The sequence below is a fragment of the Canis lupus genome, chromosome 30 (genome assembly GCF_003254725.2).
Source record: "Canis lupus dingo isolate Sandy chromosome 30, ASM325472v2, whole genome shotgun sequence".
Lineage (NCBI taxonomy): Eukaryota > Metazoa > Chordata > Mammalia > Carnivora > Canidae > Canis > Canis lupus.
In genome coordinates this window covers 25705161-25722376 of record NC_064272.1, presented here as the reverse complement: position 1 = coordinate 25722376, position 17216 = coordinate 25705161, and the positions used below count along the sequence as shown (strand labels likewise).

The following is a 17216-nucleotide window of genomic DNA, read 5'->3' as shown; positions in this document are numbered from 1 at the left end:
GTATCTCAGTAACGAAGAAGACACATACATGTAAGTAATGCATTTTTTTTTTATCCAAAGTTTTCTGAAGAGTTGGAATTCGCATATGTCTGGCTGCTGTGACCCTTCAAGTATAAACTAATGTTTCAGCTGTGATCCATGGTCAACAGAGGTCATACTTCTCTACCTGTAGTGGTCGGAAGTGGTACATCTCCACCTGTTTGTACTGAGTGTGTGTTAAAGAGAGTCTAGACATAGTCTGATGAATTCTAGTGATTCAAGTCATTAGTCTTTAGAAAAAATCATAAAATCTAGTCAGGAGGATCAATTAATTACTTACTGATCACCCCTATTCTGGATCCTTCTTAGAAGAGCTGGTATGTTTCTAGGAAACATCACCTTGATTTCTTTTAAACTTTGGTCTCCTTTTCCTCACCACTAGTTCACGATTTAGGCCGTTTTGTACTTGTGTCTGTGGAGCAGAGATACTGATTGGGAATATAGGTGCTGTCGCTCGACCATGAGTGTGGCCCACGAGGGCCCCGGTAAATGGCATCGGTAGTTTGATGTGGAAATGTGCGCTGGATTTACACTCTGTATTCATTCCCACTTCTCAGGTTCAACTGCTTTCATCAGTTGCCTTCATTCGAACTACACCATAAGTTTACAAACTCACGTCAACGTAAAGTGTTGTGATTTTGCAATCCGAGCAATAATGTTTGACTGTGCTTTGAACCTCGGGATGAAACTAATCCGTCATTGATGCAGGCAGTCAACCTTCACTGTACTTGGCCAGCATATTTAGACTTTGAATTAATAGTGTCATTAGAATTCGCTATTTTACACCACAGATATGTGCTACCCACCAGAAGTGTTTGGGCATCCTTCTAACGTAAGCAGTGGAGATATTTATGGCACAATTTAGGGCTGACAACAATGTATCCCCAAATTTTTCCTAATTATGCTTTTAAAAGTTTTGGTTTCATGTGAAACATTTGGGGGAAAAAATCTGTGTAACATCAAAGTAGTTTATCTTGTGCCTCAGTTGATTCTTGAAATCTGCTCTCGGGCTTGTCTGTCTGTCTATCTGTATTTGTAGCAAACAAAAAAAAGCAAAAAAAAAACAAAAAACAAAAAACAAAAAAACAAAAAAATCCCAAAGAACAAAAAAAAACCCCCAAACCCACCAAATTCGATGGTTGCCTGACTTTTAGGACCCCGTCCTGCAGTCTCTCCACCTGGCTCTCCTTGTGTGAGGAAAGATGACAGGTCAGGCCCGTAATGGATACATGATCAGGACAGCACCTCCATCTCCGGATGCACAGTTCCCGTTGGCTGTCCCTCCTTCACGGTAGTCTGTGGCCCTTAGCTTTTTGGGGGTTGTTTTGTCGTCGTCGTTGTTGTTGTTCTTGCTGTTGTCGGTGCATAATTGAGCTCATGATGACTGAGAGATTGACAGTGCAGGAGACTGAAGTCCTCTGTATATCCGCAGGGCAGGCATGGTACAGAGCGCTTCCTTGCACAGCCTTGCCCATGAGCTCGTCCCTGGCCTGGAGGGACCCACTCTAGAGGTGGTAAGTAATTCAGTCTTTCTGCTAGCTCAGTCCTGGGCCTCTCCCGAACAGGAGCGGATGATTGTGCCTACTGTTTATGGCGGTTTGGGGGTACGGACTCCTGGCCACCTGGCAACACACAGAAAGCCACTGAGTATTTGCATTATAACTTGGCTCTTGGATGAGTGGATAAAACCACTAGCTCAACTCCATTGGATACAAAGAGTGCCCCTCAACTAATAAGACAGGGACCATAGATGTCAGCAAATATATAGACCATCCATCCATGAGGACCTTCAAGGAATTGTCATCCCCGAGAATAATTTCATTGGTCTATTGCAGAAACAATAACTTGTGGTGAGATTTAAATTCATAGAAGGATTTGGATGGCCGCATGAGAGTGGTAGCTAGCGAAGAAACGCTGGTGTTCCAGTAAGAGGCGATATAACCAGGTTGGCCTTGCAGCAAAGGCTTAACTAACTCCATCAGATATACCAGCTTTAAAACAAAATCAAAACACAGCCAGAGTGGGTAGATTTTTGATTGCCTCTCTAACTATGGAAATCAGCAGGAAAATTCTTAGACGTTAAGCATAAAGTCAGGGTAGACAGACTTAAAATAAAGCTCGCTTTAGGTAATTCACATATTAAATTGACAAAAGGAGATCAGAAATCACCTTGGTTTTTTGGTTGATGTTTACTTTCATGATTTAGGATAGAGGGCCCATGATAACACAGACCAATGACAAGTTGGGAAGAATAGCAACAGAGAGTTGGCACAAAACTTTCCACATGCCCAGGAGAAATTGAATTGTCCAAGTTACGTGTTAGTGAAAGTCTTCTATACCACTTACATGTGGAGATTGTTTTTGTCACCCAACTCAGCAGACAACCCATCATACTTCTGATCTTAGCATCTCTACAGGGCCTACACTTGTGAGGAGGAAGAAAATCAATCAGTTCTTTCTCCAATAACAGTCACCCAAATGACTTCTTCTTTAGCATCTGTCGGATTTTTCTTGAAAACGGAACTGTCCTAACTTACCTAGAAGTTTTCTTAAGATGTTAAATTCCAGCTCCTCTTAAAGCATCTTGACATCTGTTCTTCAGAAAGTTTCACTATCAAGTGAAGTGCGTGAATTCATTTTTGTACTGTCTCAAGACTTGCATTTTTAGCCAGAGTTCTGGAAACCTTGGTCAAGGCTTGACTACATAATCATCGACAGCTGAAGTCACCCCACATTAGCAATTTCAATCTGGGTTTCCTAACTGCCCTCACCGAGACATGGTTCAACTTACAAATTAACATGTACAGTTGCAGAATATATTATCAGACCGGAGTGTCAGCTCACAGGTACACCAGTCAGAGGTGCAAGAACTACAAAATGAACCTGAATAGATGTGACACCTGATAATATTTTAGGCCACCTTGTTATCTGGAGAGCATAGGTATTGCTTCTGTAAAAAATAAAATAAAACAAAAATAAAGATGCTTTGGGTGAGCGGAGCCAGAAATTCCCAGGAAAGGAGATCTGATTATTAGCTTCCGAGGAATTCATAAGCATGGTCTTTGGAGAACTCAGATTCTCCTGTGTTCCCGAGAAAAGGCACTGGTGGTGTTTGTCATTAACTTTACTTGGCTGGTGGGGGAAGGCAGAGCTTTGAGGGTCCTTGTACAAAGTCATCATGACCAAATTGGTCAAAGAATGCTTTCATTTGTGATATTCTTCAATTGTTGATAGGAAATGTTGCTGTTGGTTTTGGCATGTGAACAGAAAAGGAAGTTTTTACTTGTAGGATAGGGACATATCAGATCAATTTCACACCGTGGTGTAGAATTTCAATTTAATCTTTGTGATGATTATATAGCACCTGTATTTGGTTGGACACTTCAAAGATTGCTTTTACTTGGGATTTCACAAGTTTGTTCTGGTCTCTTTCCTGCTGAAATGGTACCCTGTTGGATAAGTATCTTTTTCGTGGTATTAGCTGCTGTTTGGGTTTTTATTATTTGCCAAGGACAACTGGTCACTTGTCCCCCACCCCCACCCCACCCCCGGCTTTTTAATCTAATTCTACTTGGATAGTTCTGCATGCACTAAAATGTTAGAATATGACAGATTTGGAGGTGAAAAAGCAAAGAATGCAACAGATCATCTTAGCTATTTCCAGCTACTCGGAAGTTTTGCATCATGGAGTCATAACTTTAGGGAATATATCAGCCACCCACCCCAACAAAGACCCAGAAGATGCCAGGTAGGCTCCTGGATAGTTTCCAGAGGCAACAGATCATTGTCACTTCCTTCTCATTCATCCATGTTCCTATTCTTTATTTTTCCTGGGTAAGTCTGTTCTGCTTTCTTTCTTACACACTGAGGAATAGGCACTTAGGAGTGAAAATTGCAAGTGACTCAGTAAGCAGCCAGGAAAATGTATCAATTTAATCCAACTTAATGTCTGTTTCCCCCAATAAATAACAAAGTAAAATATGCTTCTGAGTCTTCTGCAATATTTTAATTTTCACATGAATGGCTATTAAAGGCAATTTAGTACATTTTCAAATGTTTGGTTGCAGTAGGCTAATACCGAACCTATAAAATTAAAGCACTATGTTATTTATCAAGTGGTTTTAGTTCTCAATAGTGAAAATATTTTTGTACAAATCAGAATATTTCCTTGAGAAATAATCCTTTGTATCTGTAAAAAGAAAAAGTGTTTATTGCAGTCATTTAAAGTGGAAGAGGTTAATGTATTCACTTTTCACCCCTAGAGACTTGGCTTTGAATTTGACTTAGAGAAAATTAGTTTTGAGGCCTCAACCTCCTCTCCTTAGGCATTTGTTGATATCACAAAACCAACCCAACAATTTGTCACGATTGTAGCCATTTACTCAGGAGGTCCAAGAACTAAAATAACCCTATTTTCTCGTTTTCTTTTCTTGTCCTTGAGGCCATTCCTTTTGATTGTGGGCTCTTAATACAACACCAAACTTGGGGCTCACCCACATTATTTAAAACAGTCCAGGAAAACTCAGGAACCATTCTTGGCAAAGCTAATGGAAGGTGCTTTGGTTATATAGTTAATAGGTTGCCGTGACAACCCATGTGACTCACGGTATGACTCACGGCAACTATAATTTCAATTGCTGCTGGCAGGATGTATCATTAGAAGAGGCCTGAGAAGAAGCCACACTGAACTTCTCTTAGTAGGCTTTCATCCAGATTGCATCTACCCATTGAGAAACAGAAAAGGGGATAACCCAATGCTCACAAAGTAGCCAGAGGATTGATTTCTTCCTGAGGCTTCCCAAGGCTCCTGGCCATCCCAGACATAAAGCTTGCCGCTGATGGTACATAACCAAAAATAAATGCTGGCCTCTTAGAGGGTTAGCCAATGGACAACTATTTCCTGAGGACCTACTGTGTGCTGACAGGTTCTTTGTCCTCAAGTACCTTACCAATAAGGTTGAAGGTGGGGGTGAGGTGAGTGGGGTTATATAGTCACTGAAAACACAAATGCCTACTGTACCATTTCTAGAAGATTCAGCTCACAACTGGAAAGCAGACTAAGCTGGAAGTGTGGGAGAAGATAAAAAAATTAAACAATCCAGAATTCTGGTACTGTGATCCAAGCACACAGCAGGATGAAGGGAAAGGGAAAGCTCTCCCTGCTGCATATCGCCCATTCTCACCCAGAGAATTTAGGGCCTTTAAGATCAACCAGTCCAAGGAATAAAAATCCCTTGTACTGCCTGAAAATGTTTGCCTTGTTTAGACTCAGCCTGTCTGACTACAGCCAAACCCTGCCTGAGCTTAACAGGATTTCTGTCTCATCATATTAAGATATAAATGGACTGCACTTGGCCCTGCCACTCAGTTCTTCCAAGGTAGAAGATTTGCATAGCCTGTAAACCCATAGTTCATTCCATTAAAAACAAAACAAAACAAAAACACCTAGAATATGTAGCTAGGCATTTCCATTGGAACATCCAGGTGATTCAATTTTGCTCTGTGAGTAGACATCAGATCCATGAATTGAATTTGGAAAAGCATTTGGGTTCCCATTTCATAACACAGGGTCAAAAGGATGTATTGAGATGGTAAGAGCTCTTTAAAATCCATGATCACAAGTAGGGAGAAAACACAAGTGCCTAGCCTATCAGGTGCTGGCGTGTACTTGATAGATTATATATTTAGTAAAACTCTTACATGTGATTGGGTCAATCTCTAAAGAAGGCTGGGTGTCTATCACAAGTTTTGCATCACTTTTGATTCAGTAATGACAATAATCTAGGATAGGAGTAGAAGTACCAGTAGATGAGGTAGCAGCAGCATAGGAACTGTCACCCCTGAGTGATTAATTCTAATAGTCCAGGTGCTCTGTGTAGTGCTTTACCTGCATTATCTCATTTAATCATTTCATCAGCTCCATGAGCTTTGTGCTACTTTTGTCCCCATTTTGGATGAGAAAATTTATCTGAGAGATCAGCAACTTAAAGAAGTAAAAAAAAAAAAAAAAAAGGCAACAAACTCATCCAGCTGGTGATGGGCAGAGCCAGGACTCAGAGTAGATTGACTCCTGGCACGCACAGAAGTGCCACACCATTATCTCCAATATCAACATGAGGCAATGTCATGGAGCATTTACAAAGTGCTAAATGCTGTTCTAAGCACTTTGTAAGTGTTGATTCATCTAATCTTTACCACAATCTTGTGAGGTAGGTCTTGCTGCTCCCCACTCTCCAGGTAAAAACTGAGGCCCAGCAGTCTACAAGTATCTAGAAGGTGATGCAGCCAGGATCGGAAGCCACTCCACAGAGCCTAAATGCTGCCACAGTAACAAATGCCATTCCTTCAGTGGTCCTTCCGCTGTAAACTATAGGAAAAAAGTGAAGTGTAACATTCATTCCTACAACTGATTCAGATTCTTTAAAGTTATGACTGTTTTACCAATAAAGGCTTCTAAGCTTGATGAGCAAAGTGATTATAAAAAAGGGGGATGTTATTCCTACCAGAGGAAAAAATTCATTTAAACAGAGTCATCTACAGAAAACCGTGCAGCTTTCTGACTTTAAAATGAGTGTTGCAAAATAAATAAATAAATAAATAAATAAATAAATAAATAAATAAATAAATAAAGTAAAATGAGCGTTGCTTCTATTTTTAACAATCTAAGTGAATTTACCAAAGAACTGGCATCCATTTAATATCGTTGTTCATACAACTCAACGGATTCCATAATAAATAGTTCAAAATGGTTGGTTTTTTAAATTATTTAAAGACTTTATTTATTTATTCATGAGAGACATAGAGAGAGAGGCAGAGGGAGAAGCAGGCTCCCTGTGGGGATCCTGATGCAGGACTGGACCCCAGGACTCTGGGATCCTGGGATCCCAGGATCACACCCTAAGCTTAAGGCAGACGCTCAACCACTGAGATACCCAGGTGTCCCCCAAATGGTTACTTTTGCTTCTAAGATAGTCATGTACCCCACACTAGTGGTAATGTATATTACTTATAGCATGCATCTGTTTTCTACTGCAACAAAGTCTTTAATGGACCTTAATGACATTTGTAATAAATTTGTGCCTTATTCTTTTGTCAGACCAACTTGATAATTTGTGTATAACTTTCATTGCCACTAAGAGGTAGTATGATTCAGGATACTGTGGTTTCTCTGAACCCTAACCAAAAACAAACAAAACCATGAAAGCAAAAAGAATGCCTAGGGAGTTGAATTATGTAGCAAAAGCATACATAAGAGAATTAAACATCTAGGCTTTGCGTATGCTTATGCATACCTGAATTTAGACATGGATTTACAGTTATATCAGCTTCTGTCTTTACTGGGATCTGTGTCCAAAGGCATAAAAACTAGGAAAAACATAGACACCATTGTGTTTGAAATATGAGAAAAGTTATTGTTTTACGTTAACTTTCTTTATAAATGTCACACTTTTTTTTATATAGTACCTCTGTCAGCTACACTGCCAGGAAGTTAGTGTATTTGTAGTCACATGGTCCCCTTCGATTACAATTGAGGTCCATCTCTGCATATTAGGGTAACTGAGGTTTTCATTTCCAAGCTATTTGATTACTCTCTTTCCTGACTGCCCAAGATCCCCCACAGTGGAATGTTCCCCACCCACTTCACCACTGCGTCTGAGTAAACATTTTTCTTATGCAAAAGCAATAGCTTTTTCCCTTGTTTTACTTGGTTGACCTCTTAGGCATTCACTATCTCTCCTAATGTTTTAAGTGGTTAACAACCCAGCATAATGATTAGAAGGCATATTGAAGAATAGAAAATGCTAGGATGTTCAGGATTAGGCTTTAGACTCAGTGAAAGAGACTTAGTCCATAAATCTTTTATTTTAAATATTATGTTTGTGGGAGAGAGGGGTGGGGATTGTGTGGTAGGGAATCCAGATCCCTGTAATGCTGAGACCTAAGGAAGGAAAAGCTGGAAGGCAGACCACAGCCACTCCCTGGAGGAAGAGCATGCGGCAGGTAGTCAGATCTTCACTTGGTATTTCTTTTTCTTTTTTTTTTTTTTTTTTAAGATTTTATTTATTTATTCATGAGAGACACAGAGAGAGAGGGGCAGAGACACAGGCAGAGGGAGAAGCAGGCTCCATGCAGGGAGCCTCATGTGGGATTCGATCCTGGGACTCCAGGATCAGGCCCTGGGCCGAAGGCAGGTGCTAAACCGCCGAGCCACCCAGGGATCCCTCACTTCGTATTTCTAACCCCTACTCTGTGTCCGGCACTGTGTTAGGCACGGTGTAGGCTAGAAAGTGTAACTCATTACCCTCACTCCAATAGCTAAGTCCACACCTGAGGAGAAAGGGCCGAAGAACCCCTTGAGGAAATTTCAGTAATGAGGGAATCGCTGGAAAACGCAGGTTTGATGCAAGTTGGATTATCTGTATGAGTTGGGGATGCTAGTGGTGAGCTGAGCTTAGCCTGGAAGGGTAGCAAGGATTAATTAGGTGGATCAAAGCGTGTTTGAGGGATGATTGTGTAGACCTGTCTGACTAGAATAGCGTATTAACAAGGAAAAGGAAGGACAAGAAGAAGAGATAAGATTTGGGCTTTATCTGAGAACCAATGGGGAGCCGCAGAATGTGTGTGAAAAATACACTGATCTTTAAATAATGCTTTTATTGCCACGGCCATTTAGGGAGTGTTACATAAAGCAGGTGTTCCATACTTCAGTCCCTTCTCCAAAATCAGACAGGATTCTTATCCTTAAATAGGGGTTCTTCTCTGGCCTTTCCTCTGATCAACTGTGTAGCCAAAGTGCTTGTGGAGCAGGAAAGATCTAGTCCAAAAAAAAAAAAAAAAAAGAGAGAGAGAGAGAGAAGGCTGTTCTGATTATTAAAGAAAAAGAGTGTTTTACCTTTTCTCCATCCTCCCAGTTTTAAGGTCTAATTGTAAGACCAGTTCTTGCCGCCTCGTCGAAATCAGAAGAATGAAATGAGCTTGAAAGATAACATGTGCACTTTGAATTGCGTGGCTCATGGTTCTCCTTGCTGTCTTTCATTCCTGCTGCGAATTGGCTGGAAGCTCCCGTAATACCCCCGGAGCCTCCGTCTTTCCATCCCTTTTTAACTCGGCCACACGGAGCTTTGCAAAAATTTGAGCCCCAAATTCCGAATCATGCTCACCTCTTCGGTCGGCAAAGTAAACTGTGCGGACTATTATTTTTTTCACCAGCACCAAGAACCATTTCGCCCACACAGCTGGACAGTAAGGGGGATAATTCGACTTCCTTTTGTCTTTGTTGCTATTTCTTGATTTTCCAAGGACGGGTCTCTCTCGTTGCAGGTGAAGAACACTAAGATCCAGATGAGGCATTTTCATCGGCTGCATGTTCACAAAAGTCTTCGGTATATCATGAACTATATCGCGCTAACTTATCTGTCTCTCTTACATGGTGTCTTTTTTTGTGTCGACAAAACTGAAAATTCACTTTCCCTCACCAAGTCGGGGCGTCGGGATAATTGATTGTTACCAGCCTGTGCTGTTAGTAGACAAGATAACACCAGTGCCTCTGGAGGACGGGTGAAAACTAAACTCTGTCCCCCGAGGCCAATGAAATAGCTGTTTGGTCCCTTGTGTGAAACTTCCTAATAACTTAACTGGGCAGCCTCTGGGTCCCTGGAGGGTTTCTCCACAAGAGTATTCCCTCTCTTTGTTAAGATTGCTTATTAAAAATGATTTTATAATGAAGTTGCCTCAAATAGCAGCTCTTTTCCTGGTTGTCCTTGAAGCCGTGGTGAAGAATCTCAGAGACAACTGTCTAGGGTTTTCCTCCTTGTTAAAAACCTCTCTTAACCACTGTTACTCTTGATTTTTAAGGAGACAAAGTAACTGACACAAGTCCCTCTCCGGTTGATTATGTCGCTTAAAACTCTGTGCAAGGCATTATTGGTAGTTTAGCTTGTCATTCGGGCTCAGGAATCGAATTGATCTACATGGAAGGAGGACATTTAAGTCTGCAGTGAGAACAAGGCTGTCGGGCTTCCCCAGAAGAGTGGCGGCTGGGGAATGCTATTGCTAACTCTGCCCCTGACTCCATCAAAACAGTGATTTCCAATTATTTTCTCTCTTTGGTCCTAGATTTCTCCTATCTGCAAACTAACCAGTTTCCTGCCGTGAGGGACTGTCCTGAAGAGGAATCAAATAATAATAATAATTAAAAAAATAGTATTGCTTTCTTTGCTATCCAGGCACTGTGTAAATTCAGACTTCTAATAAATGTGGGCAAGTAGGAGAAAAATCAGGGTTTTTTTTTTTTTTTTAATTGTCCACATCATCAGCTTGGCTTTGGGCTTAAAGAGGCGTCAATATGCTAGTGTATTTAATATAGAGAATGAGAAAGCAGATGTCAATAGGGCTTACCATTGGAAACATCTCCTTCAGACTTGGTGTCCCAATAGCCAGATGATTTAGGAAAGAGCAAAATGTATAAAGTTGTTAGTGACAGATTGGGCTTGAAATATTTTTCTAACTTTAAAGCTCTACAGACAGTAAATCTACAGAGCAGAGTATTCAAGATGCAGTTTGGCACTGCTTTTGCTTCGCAGTGTGCAAGGGACCACTGTGAATTTTTTAGTGGAGACACCAGCGTGATCTAGTTGTGCTAAGAATTATTGCGTGCAAAGTTGTGCTAAGAACATGCCTTGGCTAAACTCTATTCTCTAAGACCAGGCATATTAGAAAACACTACCTTTATATTCAGCAATTCCTGCCCTTTCTTTTCTCAGAGAAAAGAAAAAGAAAAGAAATCCGAAATCCTGAAATCCCACTGCCAACAGGATCTTCTTATTCTCCCTCCTTGATAACCTTCCAGCCCTTTCCAATACCCAAAGAGTCTATACTTCTTAATGTGGCACTCAAGGGCCTTTCCAACAGTTTGGAAAGTAGATGTTTTGATAATCCTAGATTACTTTCTGAGTCGTAAGGTAAATTTTGGAAATAAATGACCTTTATTTGTTCAAAGTCAGAGCACGTGACATTGCTAAGCTATGTATGTCTGGTCTGGAATATAAGTGTGTTTCCTTAACTTAGCAGCGAGCAATGATTTCAAAACTCTGGCCCACTTCAGAAGTAGCTGCACACAACCACAATCTTGATCTTTCTACTGCTCTTTCCTTGATTTCTATGCTGGCAATTTCTGCCATCCTCAATGACCAGTTTCTACAAGAATGTACCTTGGCATACCTCAGTGCCTTTGCTTCTGCTATATTTTGTTTGTCCTGAAATGTCCTTCATCAACTCCTGTACCTGTAGAATTCTTACTGCTCCACCAAAGGCCAACACAAATAGCATCTGCCACCAAAGCCTTCTCCAGCTACCTTCCCCTTGTTAAACTATTACCACAGCTCCTCGGCCCCCACAGTACATTGTTAAGGTGACAGTACAGAAAGTATATTGTGGAATAGTTGTTGTTTATGTAGCTCTGCCCTAGATATGCTTTAATTATCTTTCTATCCCTTAGGCTTAGCAAAATGATTGGTATCTACTATGTGTTCAATTAATATCTGTAGATTTTAAATAAGAGTGTTGTGTGTGTGTACACACACAATTTTATGACCTTGCATCCTTCTTGCAAATTTGAGTCTAGGGAAAAGCAATAATAGTTTCATTGTTAACAGCTAAAAGGAAGAACAGATATTTAATATTTGAAATTGTCTTGTGAGATTTGTTCTATATTATTCTGCAAACCAATACTACAATTCAAAGGGCTTCTTAATGTCTGGCAGCTTCCCCTATGTACCTGGAGTCTCAGTTTTAGGACTGATGGCTTTAAAGTTTCTTTTTGCAGATTTAAGACAGAACCTCATCCAGAAGGCTTAAGAATACTTACTTTTATTCTAGGATGAAGAACGTGTTCTTTTGCTAAGTGACTTCTTAAATAGCATTTGTTTGCATTATCAATACAAGATTTTATAAACTAGATAATCAAATCTACACAGAGAAAAAGAAAGAGACATTTTCAGTTACCGTTGGCATCTATTTAAAGGCAAAGGAGAGGGCACCTGGGTGGCTCAGTCAGTAAAGCATTAAGCATCCAACTTGTGATTTCAGCTCAGGTCATGATCTCATGTGTCCTGGGATCCAACCCTGCATCTGGCTCTGCGCTCAGTAGGGATTTGGCTTGAGATTCTCCCTTCTCCCTCTGCCCCTTCCCCCCACACACTTGTGCTCTCTTTCTCTCTCTCTAAAATAAATAAATAAATCTTAAAAAAAAAAAATAAAGGCAAAGGAGAAAACCACCTACTAGAGGAAAGAATTGGCCAATCTCTCCTCAAGTAGAGAGTATATTCTATCAAGGAAAATATCCTATATTTGTCTAGTCTGTAATGGGCAACGTGATCCGAATATGTTAAACAGTTTGGAAAGTAGATGTTTTGATAATCCTAGATTACTTCCTGAGTCGTAAGGTAAATTTTGGAAATAAATGACATTTATTTGTTCAAAGTCAGAGCGCGTGACATTGCTATGCTATGGTTGTCTGGTCTGGAATATAAGTGTGTTTCCTTAACTTAGCCGGGACCAATGATTTCAAAACTCTGGCCCACTTCAGAAGTAGCTGCACACAACCATGATTTCTGTCTGCTTTTCCTTGGAATCCTCTGCCTTTTAAGCTTTATGAGCAGTTTCCTCCCTTTTCTTGTTTGTAACTTTTTCTTGAGTCAAAACAAGAGGAGCCAAATTATCCCCTGCAGTATCAATTCCTTGAGTGGAAACCTTGCTTATAAATGAGAGGATGAGATGTGACCCAATAAAAGAATCTATTTTTATTTTAATTTTAATTTATTTCCTGGTGGCCCTTTATGCCTCCTTAGGCGATGACCTAACCAATTCTATCTTAACACTGACTTTTTTTTTCCTTCCAAGGTCAAAAAGCACTTTGGAATTATTATAATAGGAGAGGAAATGTTTTCTTGCCTCTAATGGAAAGTCCATCTCTTCATAGGAAATGTAAAGTCTGGCTTTCTCAGCTTCACACTCATTCTCTCGTGAGGCTTCTATCACTGAGCTAAAGGAGAACAGGAGGAAGGAAGATCTTTGATTCCTGATGAAACACCATCTCTTGTAGCCTCTTTCATCCCTCTCCTTTCTCAGATGGGAGTCTTTAATAACGAAGTGAGAGGAGCTGTCTTCATTTTGTGCTGCAGTTTCGCACAGCAAAGTGCAATCAAAGTCGAAACTGTCCTAGAAGACACTCAGTCTGTGCCTTTCCAGGTTGGAAAAGGGAAAACTGTCAACCCATCACACATAAATCCATGGCCCCTCACTCCTTCCCCCGCCACACATACTCAACAAAAGAGTTCTGATATCTCTAAATCAAAGAACTTTCTGTGGCCTGATTTGTGGAAGTTACCTAATCCTGCCTATAATTGGGGTGATTTGAGAGATGGAAAAATGTTCTCATTTTCATTATGGGAGTCACTGGGGGACAGTATCATTGAGAAGAATACATGTTGATTGCCCTAAATTGCTTTACCTGAGATACTACTGGTATGTTTCACTTGGTAGTTAGATTTCTAATGAACAAAATGACCAATGTGGGTCCCATTCTCAGAGATTCTCCTAGTGCTTAAGCTACTCTTTAATGGTCAGTGAATTCTTCATTCCATCCCAGAGTTTTACTTATAAGGAAAAATCCTAGAGTGTTGAGTTAATTCGCCCCTGAAACACAGAAGAGGCAATTTCTAACATTCTACATATGGTCAAAGCATCTACACACTGTCCATGATTCATCTATAGTAATACAATAGTAAAACTTCATCATAAAGTTCCTCACGTTGTGTGATCACCATTAAATGGGCTCACCTTGTAATGCCAGACTTAGAAAACTTGGAACCAACCCTCTTGGCATAAAGGCCAGGCTGGGTCTACCTCACACCAAATAAAGTTCTACCATATTGTCATCTAAAATTCATCATCATTCTCAACTTGTCACCCCCTACCTTTAAATAAATGCGTTGATTGGGTTCCCCAGAGAACAGACTCTGAGATTTGCATATAGAAAGTTGATTGGAGTGTGCTCTTAGGAACACACCTGTAAGGGGTGAAGGAAGGGGATTGGGCAGGAGAAACTGAATTGTCATGCATTTGCAGCCTGAGGTCAGCAGATGCCACAGGGAGATGAGAAGCAGTAACCCTTGAGAGATGTCTTAAGTCGAGGCAAATATCCAGTTGAGACTGGATATTTTACCCTGCACCAACCAGCCACTGAATGCCAGCTCTCCACAGGGAGGGGCATGATATTGGGCAAGGCAAGCTCCCCTTAGCCAAAGGCAAGTCTCAGGTGTGAGCCATTGGCAGTCAACACTCCAGGTCCCAAGGATAATAAGAGCCTCAATTCTGGAGGGAGGAATCTGGGTGGCACACCACAGAGTCACTAAAGTGGGGGAGGGGGGGCAAAATAGACATTAAATGTAACTTTTGTGAAAAACATGTTTTCTGTATTTGAAATGACACACATTTTATTGCTTAGCTAGGGTGTAAACTAATAAAATATATGCTTGGCCTCAGCATTATAGTATACCAGAATTGCAAATGCTAAAGAAAAAAAATGTGGTTTTTTTTTTCTGTTGAATAAGGTTCTTCGTTAGAATTTCTGGTCCTGGATATGTGCATTATAAATCATATGTTTGTGCAATTCCATGTAATGTTTTATTTTTCCACACATGGACATTCCAGAGCGTTAACACATTTTTCTCAATTATAAAAATAAATAACACATTTCAAACTCATGTAAAATGTATTCATAGAGTAACAAAGAGAATGCCTGCAAAGAGCCAGTTAAACATATTACATGTTACTTTTCAGATTTTGACAGTCTCCACCTGTCTTACATTTGAGATATAGTATCTGAAATATTTTCCAGGACCTATTTGTGTATATGATGTCTCTTTTTAGTGGTTTATGGAGCTCTACCCTCTTTTTGCCTGTTAGCAACTATTTGCAAATGAATTCAGGATTAAGCTGGAGATTACTGGCTGTCAAAGATGAGAGCCATCATGAGCCAATAATCCCATCCCCTAACTGTTGTCTTATAAGAAAAAGCTTCTCAGGGGTAATTAGGGAAAAGGTACAGAATGAATTTTAGTTTGATTCCTCAAAAAATTTGACATAAACTCTGATTTAGTGAAATTTTACTTCAATTTCACTTCTAAGAATGGGAGTTCTTAATATAGAAAAATCAACCCAAACTGTTTTCATGTAGTATTTTATCTGGAGAGAAAGAACTGTTTCCACACTTTCCTCCTTGGTTCAGAATACATCTCCCAACACCAGTCCAACATTCTAAAGCCCCAGGTTAAAAAAAAATAAAAAAATAAAAAAATAAATAAAGCCCCAGGTTTTTCTTCATGTAATTGTCACAGTTCAGAATACCCCCTATTCCTTCCAGAGTCAGAAGCTCGAGGCACCTTGCATATTTGAACAAGGGCTTTCCAGTTTCACAGATCCCCAAGGTTCAGACAAATATCTGAACCTGTGGAGTTCAGATGGAGTCAGTGTTTATCTAAATGGAATTCAGTCTGTATTGCTTTGCTGGGTTTGGTTTCTGCACCTCTGCCTTGGAAAAGAGGGGCCCTTTCAGGTTGATAGTGAAGTTAATTCAGATTATTTCTTTCCCTTATTCAAAGAGAATCAATAGATGAAGAAACTCTTTACCTGATCTGAAAGCTTCCATGGTTCCAACAGTTCCTACCTGGGAACATCCCCAGCCATTCTTTTGGAGATCCCTGTGTCTGAACTCTGTGAAGGGGATTCTGATGGTGCACGTGGACGTCAGTGGCGGCCTGATCAGTCTGGCCTGGGTATTATCATAATAATCACAAGGTCCTGTCAGCAGCTTTTCAAGTAGCAAAATTATTGGGAGGTCCGTCTCCTGTAACTTACTCTTAGGAGAGGAATCCCCCGTATGCTCTACCAAGTAACCCAACTAAATTTGCCATTTCACAGATGTCTGACCCAACCCATCCGATTACATGCATTGTGTAATCACTCCACTTCCTTACAAGAGATCCTGATAGTGTAAATTACAGTGATTTTTTAATATAAAGGTAGCTAACGAGCTGAAATGTAATATAATTGCTGTTTTCAATGGACAGGATGAATGTGCTTCTTAATTTTTTCCTGAAAAAAACTCCATATATATATACATATATATGTATATATATGTGCGTGTGTGTGTACATATACATATATATGGAGTACACACACACATACACACACACACACATATATATATATATTTTTTTTTGCCAGAATTTCAGTGAGTGATTCACATTACTGTCAATTACACGCCCTTATTATGTATTACAGCCACCAGGCAGCTGTCCAGGAAAACACAAGTCTGAAAATGCTTCTGTTTTAAGAAAATTAAATTCATCATTGCTCCTCCTATGGGCATGTGCAGCAGGCAGGAAGCCTCCACTTTCTTGCCAAAGAAAAGGATAAGGCCTTGCCTACTTTATCTGGATTAAATAGCCACTCTGACATCCTGAGATCTTGATATCAATGCCCAGATGCAGGGATTGGTTTTGGTTTCTAAATATTCTTCTTCTTCTTCTTTTTTTTTTTTTTTTTTGTTTCCGCGTGTGTTACAAAACACAGATCGGTGTTATAAAACAGTATTTCTAGTTATGAGTCACAGCAATGCCTGTGTGTTACCAGAGAGGCTACATGAAGGCTGAATGTAGAAACTGTTCACTTTCCTCCTTCCCAACAGCCAGTCTATGACAGCTTGGGGCTCTTAGCCCTATTTACAAAGCTGGCCTCACTGTCGCTGTATTCAGTCAGATGTCTCTTTTTTGAATTTAGGTAAAACTGCAGCTGAAAATGCTACATCTGGTGCTGGGCTGCTCCCCAGTCCAGGAAACTCAGCTTTTATATGAGCAAAATGAGGACTGCTGTGCTTTCTAGACGTATTCTTTTTGAGAATCTTAAAAAGTTTGACAAAACATGTTTAAGACAGGCAAGTAAAGTTGCCTAAATAGTTCATGCATTTGAGAAAATTATGAGAATTAGTTGATATATCTCCAGTTTAGAGACTTTAACTACATTTGAATCTGATTCATAGAATCAGACATTTCAAATAATGAAATATTTAGTAACTTTGAAGCTGGGCTTCACATTATCTGTGTTCCAGATACATT

General features: G+C 40.1%; 1 protein-coding gene across 2 annotated transcripts in view; it reads left to right on the top strand.

The window, feature by feature from the left end:
- The window catches only part of RORA (RAR related orphan receptor A), a 711297-nt gene that overhangs the window by 527749 nt on the left and 166332 nt on the right, over positions 1-17216 (top strand). For both annotated transcript variants that reach the window (XM_035708680.2, XM_025472618.3), the window contains one exon: positions 1-30. In XM_035708680.2, the coding sequence (XP_035564573.1) occupies positions 1-30 (30 nt within the window). The remainder of the gene's footprint in view (positions 31-17216) is intronic.